Source organism: Episyrphus balteatus, chromosome X (genome assembly GCF_945859705.1).
Source record: "Episyrphus balteatus chromosome X, idEpiBalt1.1, whole genome shotgun sequence".
Lineage (NCBI taxonomy): Eukaryota > Metazoa > Arthropoda > Insecta > Diptera > Syrphidae > Episyrphus > Episyrphus balteatus.
In genome coordinates, this window is record NC_079138.1 from 6,357,347 (window position 1) to 6,373,333 (window position 15,987).

At 30.4% G+C, this 15,987-nt stretch overlaps 2 protein-coding genes across 2 annotated transcripts; one reads left to right on the top strand and one right to left on the bottom strand.

Moving 5' to 3' along the window:
* On the top strand, positions 1–6,385 carry LOC129920667 (slo-interacting protein 1-like). The gene is made up of 8 exons (XM_056002123.1): positions 1–201; positions 294–758; positions 828–1,112; positions 3,359–3,460; positions 4,121–4,908; positions 4,987–5,048; positions 5,527–5,789; positions 5,847–6,385. The coding sequence occupies exons 1-8, from the start codon at positions 172–174 to the stop codon at positions 6,096–6,098; spliced, it is 2,247 nt and encodes a 748-aa protein (XP_055858098.1). The 5' UTR covers positions 1–171; the 3' UTR covers positions 6,099–6,385.
* Positions 6,386–7,343: 958 nt separating this feature from the next.
* Positions 7,344–15,987, bottom strand: LOC129920623 (MICOS complex subunit mic25a). The gene is made up of 2 exons (XM_056002035.1): positions 15,685–15,987; positions 7,344–8,008 (listed from the first exon to the last, which is right to left on the bottom strand). Exons 1-2 carry the CDS (start codon positions 15,803–15,805, stop codon positions 7,425–7,427), a joined length of 705 nt encoding a protein of 234 aa, XP_055858010.1. The 5' UTR covers positions 15,806–15,987; the 3' UTR covers positions 7,344–7,424.

Genomic DNA, 15,987 nt, shown 5'->3' on the forward strand with positions numbered 1-15,987 from the left:
GCAGTTTTGGGCATGTGCAGGAACATTTCCAGAAACGGGAATTATCATAATCAACATTACATCATCTCACTGTCGACACAATTTGCTTTATTATTTATTTTTAATAGATTCGAGCCTTTTTTATACAAATATTCATAGTTTTCTTCATTCAATAAACAAAAACAATACAATATGTCGTGTTTTAATTTCATTATTATGAAGGTAGTCTTGGAAATTAGAAAAATTAAAAAAAAAAAAACTTGAAGTGTACATTTTCCTGTTGTATACATTTTTTTTTTTTTTTGTATTCAAAGGTTAATGGCGCAGATGTCAGCAATTTGCCATATGAAGATGCCGTACAATTATTTCTAAATGCTGAAGAACCAATAATCGTAGAAGTTCGCAGGAAATGCATGAATGAAAACAATAAACTGAGTTTCTTTAACTATGATGACGATTCACCATACAAATCTCCAACTTTAGCCGTTATAGCTTCATCATCTTCGATATCTTCTAATGCTCCATTGGTTTCGCATGTTCGAAAAGATGACGATAAAGTTTTGAAAGCCTCGTCATCAACAAATAATAGTGAAAAACCAGCAAACTCATCGATTTCATGCCAAACTGATTTGAGTGCTTTCGATGGAGAATCTAAAGAAATTAATTCACAGAGTGGAATATTTTTTCAGACGACCAAATCTAAGCTGGCAACAACAAATACCGATGTCGTCATTGATGAAGAATTTGATGATTATCTTAAAACTGAATTTGATTTCGAGGTGTGTTCACCTGTACAGATGAGAAGGGATTTTTAACTCGTTTTCAATTTGATTTTTGTTCTTATTCAGGAAATCGTATTGACAAAATCTCAAAGTGCTGAAAATCTTGGATTTACAATCAGCTACAGCACAGATGACTTTCTTGCATCTGATTCAGAAACTGATGAATATGATGGAGATGCAGATGCAGATAGAGAATGTGTTAGGAAGAATCGAAAATTAAAGGACGATAAAGATTACAGTTTGTTGGATGAAAAATTTGCACCAAAGTGTAAGATTTATGTGAGCGATATAATACCAAATAGTTTAGCAGACCACGATGGCCGATTACGTCAGGGCGATCGAATACTTCAAGTTTGTATCTAATTATTATTACTTTAGCATAATTTTATAACTATGTGTTTAAGAGATATTGGCACGAGTACGGCAACTTAGGCGACAATAAAATTGATAACGATTTTTTGTAGAGGAGTTCAATACTATCAATACTAATACTAGGCGGGAGGGGCAATTTTCTAAAAAAAAGTTATTAAAAAACAACGGCAACACTTATAGTTATAAATTAAACCTCTTTCAAAAGCTGGAATTGTACACTTAATTATAATTTTTAAATTTAATCATTTCAATAAATTTTTTTCGAAATAATCAACTTCAAAGTCAAAATTTTGGAAAAAAAAAAACAGTTTAAAAAAACACATTGAACACTATTTTAATAAAGACTGTTACTTTAAATATGAAATTAATTGATGAAATAAACTGCCTCAATTAATTTCTTATCAAATACTGAAAACCATATGCTTCTATGCTTTCTAGTTTCCGAGAAAATTAATAATGAGAAAATTACCTTTTTATCAGATTTTTTATTTTCTTGGCTATTTTCGCCAATACAACAGCTTTTTAACTTAAAAGTATCATGCCTGGCCCGCTTCGCGTGTTCTGAGGAGTTTAAATTCTCTTTTTGGGCCCTATGTCCCGCTCAGACAACTTCGTTGCTTCGCTTAACGATTTTTTTTAAACGAATACTAAAAAATAAATAATAAAGGCTTAACTACATACACCACTTTTTGAAAAAGTACAAAAGTGAAAATATTTTTTTTCTGGCTAGCGCAATTGTTTTGTGAAAAAGAGTATACAAATTGTTTATTAGATCAAAAAATAAGCTTTCTGCATTATTTGTTTTAATTTTTCATGTCGAAAAACTATACAAAAATGCGTTTGAAAATTTTCACTTTTGCACTTTTTCACTTTTGGAGCGAATGTAGTTAAGCCTTAATGGTAAAGGTATGAAGTTCAAGGCGTATCAAAGTGAGATAAGTAAGGGGGGGAAGGGCAACGGGGAGAGATAGACCGCCCTCTCATGGTTAAAAAATGATTGTATTAAATGGGCATTCCATGAAAAATGGTAGCTTTTTATAATTAGGAAAAAGAGTAATAGATGGGATTTATTGCAATGAAAAACTTCTTTAAAAGCAGATGACTCTTTGTCAAGAGTTAACAAGTGTTTGCGAACTTAACTTCTAAATTTATATTCATCCAGCTAAACTTTTCATCACGTTTTAAGTTAAAATAAACGCTTAAAGCTGAAACACAATCACGCTTTGCCGTCGATTTTGACAACTGCGAAAAGTTCAACTATAGGAAATCTGTGTATCCTCACACAATGACGCTTTTCTTACGTACGCTTTTTTTGACAAACGTAAGGAAACGTAAGAAAGCGAGCAAAAGTTCAACCAGACTGAACTTTTGCTCGCTTTCTGACATTTAACAGACATAGTTACAGTCACCCACATTATTATTGCGCCAAATGTGAATAAAAAAAAATAAATTATTGCAAAACTATGTGTGTTTTTTAATTTCTCTATATAGATTTTGCACAAAAAAACGACATCGAGATATTTTAAATCAAAACAATTTACGTATTAAAAACAAAAAAAATTGAATGATGTTTTAGACTGAGTTTTATTGTTAAAAACAATATATTTTGATTGGCTTTGTTTTTAAAACTATAGGATTATAGAATAAACAAATTTCTATGCATTTTTTAAACACATTAATATCCTTTTTCATTTTTCCACAAATAAATCAATATAAAGACTTGGCCCAATAATTTTGTGAGTGACTGTGTTTTTTTTTATTTGACAGTAGATTTTATTTTGCAATCAGCTGTTCAAAGTCAAAGTGACAGAAGCGCGCTTTGAGGATTTCTAACGTAACGCAACGAAGCGACGCCCTAAAGCGTGATTGTGTTTCAGCTTTTAAACTTGGTTGATTTAATGTCGTTTACGTTACGCAACATTATGTATCTAATTTATGGTAACTAAATTTGTTAAATTGAGACTTGTGGACGCTTCATTGCATAGAAAGGACGATCTTAAATTATTTCTAAATGATCAAATCGATCTAAAAACTGTTACGGCACTAGAAACCTATTTCAAACACCAAAAAAAAGCAAAAATTTCATCAACGTTACAATGGAAAGCTCCTAAACTACTCTACAAAAATCCGTTATCAATTCTTGTCGCCTTAGTTACGTACCCTCTCCGAGACTTTTATTCTGATATAGTGATTTAAAATAATTCTGTTTTTATGGTTCTTTACAGATAAATGGTCAAAATGTTCTTGAAAAAATAGATCCAGATAAATTATTGAAAGAAAATAAGTACTCAGTAAAAATTTTAGTTTGCCGATATGCTTTTGGTGGGGTAAGTATAAGAAAACCCTTTCTAGTATAAATTTTTAGCCTGGAGGGTAATTAAAAGTTTAAAAAATGTTATATAGAGAAAAATGAATTTGAACTTTTAAACACTTCGTTAGTTTATTTGACAGAAAAAAGTGTGTGTACGAAAATACACATGATTCAAGTTATACTTCTTACTCACAAAATTTCATTTAGTAAGTTTACAATTGAAGAGTCTAGGTGAAAAACAGCACATGAGCACAAGTCCATTCCAACCCATTCGGAGAGAAACGCATTTTATAATTTTGTACTCCATACAACTAAGTACCTACTTAAGACACATAATTTTTTTATTTTTACAGCAAGGCTTCAATTTGTATTCTTAAAGTAAGGATGCCATCAGATAGTGCTCAGTATATATAACAATACGTTATTATTAGTTTATTTTTGATAAAAAGTGGACATGTGCCGTTTTTCCTCTAGACCCTTTAATTATGAAAACTAAATAGGTACTTGAATTTTTATTTACATTTGGCCCAATATTAATGTGAGTGACTGTACACTTCTAATTGCCCTATAATTCCAGCATCAGAACTTTAAATAATTGAATAGCTTTTCTTTAAATTCACAAAATTACTTTGCATTTTTTTTTTTTATTTTTTTTTTTTTTAATTTCTTTTTGAAGGATGATGATTTTCTTGACTCAGCCGTGTATTGTGATGATAAGGAATGCCAAGAAGACAAACATAATTTGTCATCAATATATGAATACGAACAAAACACTTTTTCTTCATCATCCAAATTAGAACAAACATCGCAATCGGTTATCACAACCGGAACCGGTACCGCTAATAACACCAACAAAAAGATCAGTACAATGTGTCAAATCTTACCGTTAATAGCTACAGAAAATGTTTGCGATATTTTCAATCATGCTGATATAAAAGATCAACTAGAAACTGTTAGCAAAGAAATTTCTTTGCTTAATTCACAAATTTCAGTTATGAAACAATTGCAAACAGAAGCATCGTCAATAGATAAACGACAACATCAACAACAACAAATGTCATCGTCTTCCCCAAAAAAAGTCAAGAAGAAAAATCAAAAATCTTATTATAAGACTAAGGACAACAAATTACCAATTAAAAGTGATTCTTCGCCACCAGGTGGCGACAAAGATGTTGTTGAGCATATCTATGAAACCATACCTGAAGATGCCGACTCAGATGTTTATTATTGTTCCCCATATGAGGGTGTTAATGAGCGACGTGTTGAAGAATGGCTCAAATCAATAGGTTGTCCAAATTCAAATGTCAACAGTGGCATCCACATGGATAAAAATCGAATAGAAATACATCCTGTAAATTTAAGATTACAAAAACAAAATAATACGATTTTAGATGATTACGATAATAGCTCGAGTGCCTATAATACTGGTGGATCATGTAGTAGTGCATTTTTAGCATTAGAGAGGTTATTTTTTAACCAATTATTATTATTTATTTATACTAAAAAAAAAACAATCTTTCAATAAAATATTATTTTCTTTAGCAACAAACCGAGCGTTGATTACCAAAATGACAGACAGAATTCTCGGACTTTGGTATCAAAATGTAAGACCAAACATTTATAATTTTTAGTTACAGCACTTTTTTTTAATTTAATATTTAATTTCAAACACACCAAAATATGAGCCATTATAATATATTTCAAAGGGGTATAAGTTCATGTAAAATTAAACATTAACTTAACTTTAAAATTACCCGCAACCAAACAGAATCGCTTTTCTAAACAAAGTATTGGAGCCAAAGGATCTGTTAGTAACTCAATTTTAATATTTAAACAAAAAATCCGTTAAATTTTAATTTTTTTTTTTTATTGAAAAACTCGAATGCAAAATGTGACTTATACCACTTTCAAATATAACAACTCATATATTTAGTTTTCGAAGAATTCAGAATTAAATTGAAATCAGTGACATGAAAGTCGTTTCATAGAAAAAAAAAAAAATGGTTGAAAACTATTAATCTTCTTGTCAGCCAATTTCTACCTTATTGTCGAAAACAAAAAAAAAAACATATTTTTTTCCAGCATTAAGTAAAACGAATCATTCGTCGGAAAAATATGTTTGTCGAAAACCCGATATTTCATCAAATATAAAATATCACACTGGCAATCCCGAAACTCAAACACCGCCGTCCACCACCATTCTATTCAAAGTTCCCTCAATAAACACCGATGCCACAGAAGCTGCTTCTACTGCTATTGATAGTGATGGACATTCGACTTTAGTTGCTAAATCAAGTGTCTACAGAATGTGTCATTCTAAGGTTATCGATGAATACAAGGAAAAGGTTAAATTGTTTCAATATGACTGTTCTATGAAAAACATTTTTTTTTTTGTATTACAGGATATGTCTGGAATGGTATGGAAAGTCAAACGACGTCCGGATGGTTCCAGATATATTGTTCGCCGTGTGTCAACAACAATCCCAGAAAAAAACCGTGAAAATCTTACAATCCAGCCAGAGTCTGCATCAGCCATAGACGTTGATTATAAAAGGCAATTTAATAGAGTCAAAGAGCGCAGTCGTAATCGACATCACAAGGCCCCAGCAATCCCGTCCAAGGAAAAAACTCATTCTCAGCATTGGTTGGTTTAGATAAACATTTACGATATACACAAAAAAAAACAACAAATTCCAAAAAAAATATCTTTTAATATTGCACTAGATTTCTTATTTTTTTTTTTTATAATATTGAAACCGTCGAAACGACAAGAAGACTGATAATATATTAACAAAAATAATAATAATATTAATAGATACCACTGCCTTCTAATGTTTTTGTATTATGTTAATTGTACATTTAAATTAGTCATATTATTAACTAAGTCGGAAGAAAGTTTTTAATAAATTTATTCTACATTTAATTATTCCGAATATAAATAAAATAAATCTGTGATATATTTTTTTTAAAAATTGGTTTTATTTTGTTTTACTTAAGAGCTGAACTACCAGAACTTGAGTTCTGAATTTTTAAGAGGCTTTGATTGGTCAGATGTAATAAAAAGTTAGATGACATTTTGGTTCTGACTTAAGTTCAGGAAGCTTGCTTTGAATCTGGCAAATGGCTCTTGGTTACACTGGTCGGCAACGAAAATAGAGCATGAACTAAGCCATGCTTTTCTAAAGCATTTTTGTGTGCTAATTCCGAATCAGAAGTCAAAATTTTCCTGGCACGTCACGTCTCAAAATTATTTAATTTTTAAAAAAGTATTTTGAAATAGAAATTAATGATATCTCAAAATTTTGGTGGTTTTTTGAAGCAAGTTTAAAGTAAATTCCAGTTTTCGACTCTTGATTTGGATAAAAAAAAAGTGGTTGGCTGTAAAGCCGGTTCACGGACGATGATTTGACGTGATAACGTCATAAGAAAACAGGTTGTTTGCTTTCGTAAAAAAATTATCTAAAAATTATTTATTTGTCAATTTTCTTGTTAAAAAAATTATTCACTTTTTGAATAAATGACGCGCGCCAGTTGTTGAAAAAGTGATGCGCGTCAAGTTATCTACCTCCGAATAAAAGAAAAAAATTCGATTGTAAACAATTCAGCATACAGATGGTTGTTAAAATCTATTATAGTTGGGCCTTTGGAGTCATTGGGCCTATTCTGAATGAATTACGCCATGTCATGTTATTTGTAAAAAAAGAAAACAAAATAACTTCAGATTTCAATATTTTTATTCATCATATTTCTGTTTACTTTCGCATTTCATTTTTTTACTCAGCACTTTCGAAAAAAAAGATTATTCAGTTATATTCTGTGATCCGTGTGTATTATTATCTCCACAAGGATATCAGAGGAGAACTGTTAATCTTCAATAATTGTATTACCTTATTACTCGCTTTATCGTTTTTTTTTTTTTTTTAATTTATTTCAACTTGCTATAGAACACAACTACACCACAGGACTGACAACATATTTTATTAAGCACCTTTAGCAGCGGGCTGCTGTTCGCTGTCCAGTCTCTTGATGCGATGAACTGCAACACAATTTCTAAACATTGCCACTTCTTCAGCACATTTCAATGTCTCATTCGGATAGGCACGATAGCAAGCAATGAGTTGAGCTTTTAGATCTTGGCATGGTGGCAATTGATGAATACCTGAAACATTAGCAAATCGCTTTCGGACATCTTCGATGGCAGCGGAATATTCCTTTTCCATGACATCGTTTGTTTTGTTAAGAGTTTGTTCAAGTTTGGCAATGCGAGTTCGCCATATTTGATCGTTTTCACGAAGTTCGATTTCTTTTTGACGACGCATTTCCATGGCAGTAACAGTTGGTTCACCTGCAAGTCGTGGATATGGTGACATAGCTGCTGCTGCAGGTGTTGGATTTGAATATGTTGTTTTTGGAAGAGGTGCAGGCGCTATTGCTGGTTTCGGTATGACCGATGGTGATGGTGATGGTGCTGCTGCTGGTGCTGGTGGAGCTCGTTTAGGTTCAGTTATTGGGACAGCACGTGCAGTTTCTGGCTTTTTGGCTTCTTGTTTTTCTTGTTGTTTTGCTGCAACAAACAAATATATATATATCAATAAAAGGAAACAAAAATAAAAAAAAATCGATTATTTAGGGATCAACTAAATATAGATTTAATATAGCTTTTTAAGGCCTTAAGTTCATACAAAAATTTGGTGTTACGTCTCGGTAGACATCACACTTGGACTCAGCAGTTGACTTATTATGAGACACCTTTTCAGTTCGCAAATTTTGTTTGTATTGACAAGGTGTCTTACGATAAGTCAACTGGTGAGTCCAAGTGAGCTCCACGGGGACGGTATGGACCGTAAAAAGCTATATTAATTCAATAATTTAACGAGCCCAATTAATATAGTGCTTATTCTTCTACTTTACTGAATTATTTCAATAGTATATAGAATTCGTATTATAAAACGAATCGTCTATTAAATATAATACGTTAGTGTTGTAGAAACTCTTATTCAGGGCTCAGTTATACATAGCTATCAGTAAAGTCCATCAGTAAAAATTTTGTTTAGCTATTTTGAATACTTTAAACTTTTATTTAGATTAAAATATTGATAAAATAAGTTGAAAGTATATTTTAAATATTATTTTCAAAAAGAAGCAAGGCATTTCTTGTTGAACTGCAACAAATGGGATAAAGTTTAAATTCCTTTGGAGCTGATCGCCGCCGCTCCTTCTAATTAAGTAGGGTAGAATTGCCATAAAATAAAGCACAGAAACGTTAAATATCAACATTTTCGAATAGTTCTTAAAGTACTTTATTTTTTTCGGTGAAATTAAAAAACAAGTTAATTGTTCCCAAAAATAATTTAATTTAAGTTTTTGTAGAAAAAAAAAGTCCATTTTTCTAATTACCGGCATTTGTTTGCTATTTTCGGCCATAAAGTGTCCCATCTTCGGCCACCGACTTAATTAGATAAAGCTTAAATAAATTGAATGTTTTCTATTTCAATTTTTGTTGTTTAAGAAGTAATTGTAAATTTAAAGTAAAAACAATTACCTATAAATATTAATAAGTAATAACATCAAATAATTCAAAAATTTATTTATTTTTATCCTCTTTATAAACTTTTATCAACAAAAGGGGGCCGAACACAGGAAACCCTTGAATTTCAATTTCGGTTTTTGTGGTCTATCTCCGGCTCCCTCAAAATTAACAAAACTCACTTTTTTTTCCTATTTAAAACCTAGGTATTTCAATTAAAGAGTAATATATATTTAATAAGAAAAGCAACATTTCAAGACATTAACTGAGAAATTGCTTACACTAAACATTAATTATTGTGATAGCGGTATTCGGAAGTAAAATTATACAAAAACCTTACCCGACTGGATCACGGCACAAAAAGTTATTTCTTCGAAGAAGACTGACTATAACTAAACTAACAAGAATAACAAGAATATTGTTAATTTAAGAAAGAAAAAAAAGACTGTGGTCTTTTTTTTTGAAAAATTTTGAATAAAACTAGTTACTGTTGAAACTCGTTTATCCGGGATTCGATTAACCGAGACGATCTTTTATTCGTGATAAAAATATTTGACATTCTTTCTAGACAATAAAAAAAATGTATTTATTTAAACTCTATTATCCGTAATAAACTCTACTATCCGTAACATGAGAATGGGACAAAAGAAGTTCCTTCACTTTTCCTTATGTTTGTATTGGATAATGTTCAATTTTACATAGTTGGGAAACCGTAAGTCAAGCATCTTTGGTAATGGCTTTTTCTTTGTTAAGGGAAAATAATACAATACAAGAAAAAATTCGATTTGGTAAATGAACTTTGTTTAAGTAGTGTCCCGTGGAAACTTAACTTAAAAATACAAAATCGGATCTCAAAAATAAAGAAAAGATTTTCAAAGATTTTTGTGTAGTTTCTTAGTTTTTTTTTTTTAAGTAGAATTATCCTAGATTAACATATCAGGATATACTGCTAATGCACCGTATTCACATTCGGCCCTATCCACAGTGCGTTGGCCAGTGGACAAAAATACAAAAAATCAAGTCCATTATATGATGAAAAACCGGTGCTAAACATGAAGGGATTATATTCGACCATAATAAAACACAGTTTTTCACTGCTTTAATACAAGTTTCAAAAAGATAAGTGGTGTTTTTCATGGTATTTTGATTATTCAAGCTTAGGTTCAAATTGATGTTTATCATTTTTTTTAAGTGAAAACAAACGTTCTTGACTTTTTTTCTTTGTTAATTATCAAAATAAATATCAGTAGATCAGGTGTGTATGTCAGTTTGTTTTTATTAAGTGAAATTAGTATTTAAAAAATTTAACCTAATAAAGTCTGTTTTTTGTGACTCAAAAATTAAATTTATATCAGACTGTAGCAAGCTGTAGCAGAATCTTGTATGCCACAAAGTTCTTTAATATTTCTACTTTCTAATCATGCTCACCTTTATTTGCTCATACTTGCTCATCTTCAAAATATTTACATTTTTGTAGACTCATTTTCAGTACTTAACAAAGGACTTTTTGGAAAAATTGGCTTAAATTGTAAAATTTTCAAACATAAAGTTGATTTATGAGTTTGTTTAAAAAACAAAAGGCTGTGGATGCTAAAGTGCCTTTCAAAATATTTTGTTCCAAAATACCTATGGGGGAATTCAATTGCACTTTTGTCATTTTTTGGACAATTTTCTCACGTCGTTTTTTTTCTATTTCAAGGAATCAAGCATTATAAAAAAAAACAGTCTTAAGATTGAATTAAAAACTTTTTTTAAGTAATTTTGCCTGCAGAGTTGGCTCTCATTCGATATTATTCAAATATTTATTATTTTTTTTTTTTTGTAAAATTTATCATTACTTTGATGAAATATACCATTGATATGTGTTTCTGAAGGTTTTCTTATTCAAAGAAACACAAACTTTTTATATTCTGATTTTTGTCCACATCCCCCATACACTCGACGCACTGTGCTATCGTGAGTTTCACGTGAACAATATCCACCCAAAAAAATTGAATTTCACTTTTCCCCCTTATTGCGACTTCCGGAAAATTCCCCTTATTTTGAATCTCTCTCTTTTCTCTTTTAAATTTTTGTGGCGAACAGAAAACTAGTTTAAAGGAAAATCCAAAATGTAAATTTCTTTCGCGTGAAACTCACGATAGCTTTTGGGCAATTCCATTATCGCGAGTGCAACATTTATACGCATTCGAAGCTTATTTACAAACAAATACAAAGATATTTTAATTAAACTATAACTTGAAAGAGTACATTTAAAGCTGTTTATTTTTGATTTAGCTATAAGATTTTAATTAAATAAGTAAATCGTCGCTAGGAAGGGTTCAAAGTGCTATCGCGGGTGCAACAAAATCGGCCCTTCCTTTTTAGACCTAAGTACAAAAACATAAAAGTCTGTTAATTTTCAAACACTATTGATTTTTTACTTACATATATCGAACGACGTTAAATCAATAATCTTAAAACATGAAAAATAAATAAGAAAAAGAATACAATGAAAAAAATACAAAGAGGAATTTAAATTCGAAGCTATCGCGAGTGCAACACGTTTACAAAGCAACCAAAAGTAAGTAACGGTAAGAAATACACCAACAAAATATTATTTTCTTGTATACAAATAAATACCTTACATGTCGCTGGCTGAGAATTATAAGGGTGTATTTCATACAAAATAAAAAAAATGAGTTTTATACACCAAAATTTTCGTAATTTCAACGGCTTTTAGATAAAATTTAAAAAAAAATTAGAAAAAAATTAATGGCGACGGCACAGGTAAAAAAGACATACAACTTTCATGATTTCACATACATGTATTAATATAATAAGGTTCTATGTTATTCAAATTGCAACATAGAACCTTTTTACTGATTTTTTCAAACGAAAAAATACATTGATTTAAGTTACATAGAACTTTTTTACGCAAATTTTTCAAATTGAAATCTTATGGAAATGATCTTTTTTCTAACTAAAGTAAAAATAAAAGATCTTTTGATGTTTTTGCTGGTATTGAACAACAGGGATGGAGTCGGCTAACTTGATAGTCAATAAACGACAGTCAAAAACGACGTTTTTGCTCCATAATTCATCGTTTTTGACTATCAACCATCGTTTATCAAGTTAGCGGACGGGCTTTTGCTTAGCAACAAAGAATTTTTGTATCTCGTTTTGTACTCTAACTTAAACCAAAAAATTTGTACTATCCAACCTTAACTTTTGCAATAATTCATAACCTAGATATTCTTACATCATACTTAAATTAAAATAATGTTCTTTGTGTGCCAAGAATTGGAAGTGATTTTTTGAAAACTTTTTTTTCATAATCGAGTTTGGGAATTTCATAGTTCGTATTAATAAACCAAAAGTTAAAGAAAAACACTTAGATTCCTTAACTTTAAATAAAAGAAGTCACCTTAGTACCCAAAAAAAAAAAACAAAAAATTAACTAATTTTTAGTGGTATTTGGAAAATTCAGTATTTTTTTTTTCAAAGGTTAAGATTTTACTCTACTAACCGTAGTGAACTCTTCGTTTTTCATCTTTACAATTATATTAGTTTATTTCTATTAAAAGTTTCATCGAATAAAACTTTTTTCTAACTTGAAGCAAATTTACTTACGTTATACATTGAGACAAATAAGCAACTTAGAATCAAGATGATACTCCTCTAAAATCCAATCCTCTTAAATTAATAAGATTTCTAATAAAAAATAAGTAAAATTTGTTTAACCATTTTTAAAATCAAAGTGAACTTCATTTTAATAAAAATTTTCTTCTTAAGAAAATTTAAGTGTAGATACCTGCTAAGATTGAAATGATTTTTCATTAATTTTATGTACTTATTAAAATAAAAAGATTAAACAAACTTTTTGGCATACATTTTGTACCGTAGATGATTGTTTTAAGACGACTGTCTTTCTGACAAAAAAGCATGCAAAAATCCGATTGATTTAATACAAATTCTAAATGATTTTAGCATGTCTTTTTTCTGTGTACCTAATTCAACAAAAGTAGGAATTGTTGTTTTCTATAAATGGAACAACGTGATTTGTGGTATTTTGTTCTGTTATTTAAAATAGATTTTGACTGTTTTGTGCAAAACTTGAATAAAATTAAATTAAATCAAAGCATATTTCACGATGAAGTCACTTTTTTCATATAAAATGAATTTATTACATGTAAGCTCTTTATAACTATAAGGTTCTATGTTGAACATAGAACCTTTTTCAAATTTTTTTTACAAATTTTTTCATAAAAAGGTTCTATGTCATTTTTTAAAAATGCTCATAGAATCCTTTTTTGTGGTGAAATTAATGTTTTTTTCATGGTTTTATGATTTTTTTAGGGTCCTTTATAAGATTGCATCAATACTTTACTGCTATGTAACTATTTTATCCAAAAACCAGCCTTAAAAAACTTTGAGATCGATTTTCTCAAAACTAAGGTGAGTTGACATACAACCCTATAATTCTCAGCCAGCGATGTGTCACCACATGTCTAACAAGTTAGTTTAACCACAAGCTGTCGATAATGGAAATTTTGATCCTGTATCACCTGCCATGATATTAGCAGTTTTTAACGACTCTTTTGCATTAAAGCTTTCCCAAGCGCAAAGAAACAAATTTTTCTGTTAAATTTGGACTCATTTTTGGTTGTTTTTATTAAATACAGTGGCGACAAAATAAATAGCACATGTACCCTAAAATTTCTAAAATGAAAGTTTTTCGCACTTTTTTATCTTAAAAGAGCTGTTTTATTAATGAGGAAGTAAGAACACAGATATATTTGATTTATTAAAAAAGAAATTAAGTACATTGAATTCTTTAAACAAAAAATAACAACAAAATCATTAATACAGCTCAAGTTTTTTAGGACAAAATAAATCGCACACTTCCTAAAAACAAAAACAAATTAACAAAAATTTTAACACAGTTAAAAGAAAATAACTAGTATTTGGTAGGGTAACCCTTATTATTTATCACAGAATAAAACCAGCGGTTAATAGACGTAAAAAGACTCCGAAATCGTTCAAAAGGTACTGAGTAGCAAGCTCGTCGAAATTCCTGGCAAAGTTTGTCCAAATTTCAGGTATTCGACCTATTAATCGCTTTTCCCACGTCACTCTACAAGTCCTCAATAGGATTCAGATCTGGGGACTGGCTTGACAATTCCATAACACCGATTTTTTGGACGGATAGCAATTGTTTCACAGACTTAGTCTTATGTTTTGGATCGTTTTCCTGTAGAAATGTCCACTTTAAAGGCATTTCCTTCTCAGTAAAAGGTAGAATAGTGTCCCTTAGGATTTCTTTGTACTTAAGGTGGTCCATAATACCCTCTATCCGATGAAATGGCACCACACCATGCCAAGAAAAACATTGTCAAGCCAGTCCCCAGATCTGAATCCTATTGAGGACTTGTAGAGTGACGTGGGAAAAGCGATTAATAGGTCGAATACCTGAAATTTGGACAAACTTTGGCAGGAATTTCGACGAGCTTGCTACTCAGTACCTTTTGAACGATTTCGGAGTCTTTTTACGTCTATTAACCGCTGGTTTTATTCTGTGATAAATAATAAGGGTTACCCTACCAAATACTAGTTATTTTCTTTTAACTGTGTTAAAATTTTTGTTAATTTGTTTTTGTTTTTAGGAAGTGTGCTATTTATTTTGTCCTAAAAAACTTGAGCTGTATTAATGATTTTGTTGTTATTTTTTGTTTAAAGAATTCAATGTACTTAATTTCTTTTTTAATAAATCAAATATATCTGTGTTCTTACTTCCTCATTAATAAAACAGCTCTTTTAAGTTAAAAAAGTGCGAAAAACTTTCATTTTAGAAATTTTAGGGTACATGTGCTATTTATTTTGTCGCCACTGTACAGTTATTTTACTTGTTATAATTACAAAAAAAATAGCAAATATTGAAATTAAGAAATTTTGCCGAAGATCGTCTCTAGCGGAATGGCCCTTTTCAAATTTTGGGCTGAAAAATTTCCACGTGAAACTCAGGATAGGGCTGATTAATTCCATCAAAGAAAAACAACGTGTAAAATCCCCCGTCACACAATAATGCAACAACTTTTTTAATTTTTTTCCTTAAAGTTCATAATAATGTACTCGTAATAAATATCATGATGTTCTAACAAAAATATGAATTGTTACGTTTTATGGAATGATTTTTGTTTTTCTTTTTAAATAATTTTTAATACAAAAACTTAAATTTTTAATTAAAAAAAAAAGTTCTATTATCCGGGATTTTCGATTATCCGTAATGGGCTCGGTCCCGACCATCCCGGTTAATCGAGTCGAGTTTCAACTGTATAACGATTTTTCCGAAAGTGGCCGGCCACTAGAGACGGCCGGAATTCGGCACCTCTACCCTACTTGGGTACTTTGAACAAATAAACAGAAAGTAGCACATAATCTTTCCTTGCTACGATCAGGATGATTTTTTTTTTTGCTAGCTGTCCTCGCGGCACAAACTTATAGTATCTATCAATTGAGTGTTGTTTGACTCAACTTTTTCAATTATCCAAACACAACAATGTGTTAATTTCTACACAAAATTAGAATAGTTTGTCATAACACCAAATAGAAATAAAGCAAAGCAGAATATATTGCATAACCAATAATTGTGATTTGTATGTTGTCTTAGCTTTGACATGTCGCGGTTTTAATTATTTTGCTAGTTTAACAATAAAGAGTAGCCTTTTCTATACCTTTGCTGATTCCCAACTTAAGTCGTTGCACAACCTCGTCAGATACATCAATCACACCTGATGGTGTTGGATTATCCATGGAGACACTACGGGTTTCAGCCGATGATTGATTTGCACCCATTTTTGTGCAGATTTTTTTTTACTTAATAGGAATTCGAGTAAAAATTACACTGCTGTCTCCTCTTAGAACCGGAAAAATGAAAAACGAATTATTATTATTTTTTATTTTTTTTAGGAGAAAATTAAAAAAAATGGAATAATCTTTGTGTGTCCACACGAGACACGACTAGAATCCAAACACAT

Bases quoted from the DNA above. Each gene is read 5' to 3' on its own strand.
- LOC129920667 (XM_056002123.1), top strand. From the start codon at position 172: ATGTCGTGTTTTAATTTCATTATTATGAAG. The intron at 759-827 runs GTGTGTTCACCT...GTTCTTATTCAG, and splicing joins AAACTGAATTTGATTTCGAG to GAAATCGTATTGACAAAATC. The intron at 1,113-3,358 runs GTTTGTATCTAA...GGTTCTTTACAG, and splicing joins AGGGCGATCGAATACTTCAA to ATAAATGGTCAAAATGTTCT.
- LOC129920623 (XM_056002035.1), bottom strand. From the start codon at position 15,805: ATGGGTGCAAATCAATCATCGGCTGAAACCCGTAGTGTCTCCATGGAT. The intron at 8,009-15,684 runs GTATAGAAAAGG...TGTTTGTTGCAG, and splicing joins TAAGTTGGGAATCAGCAAAG to CAAAACAACAAGAAAAACAA.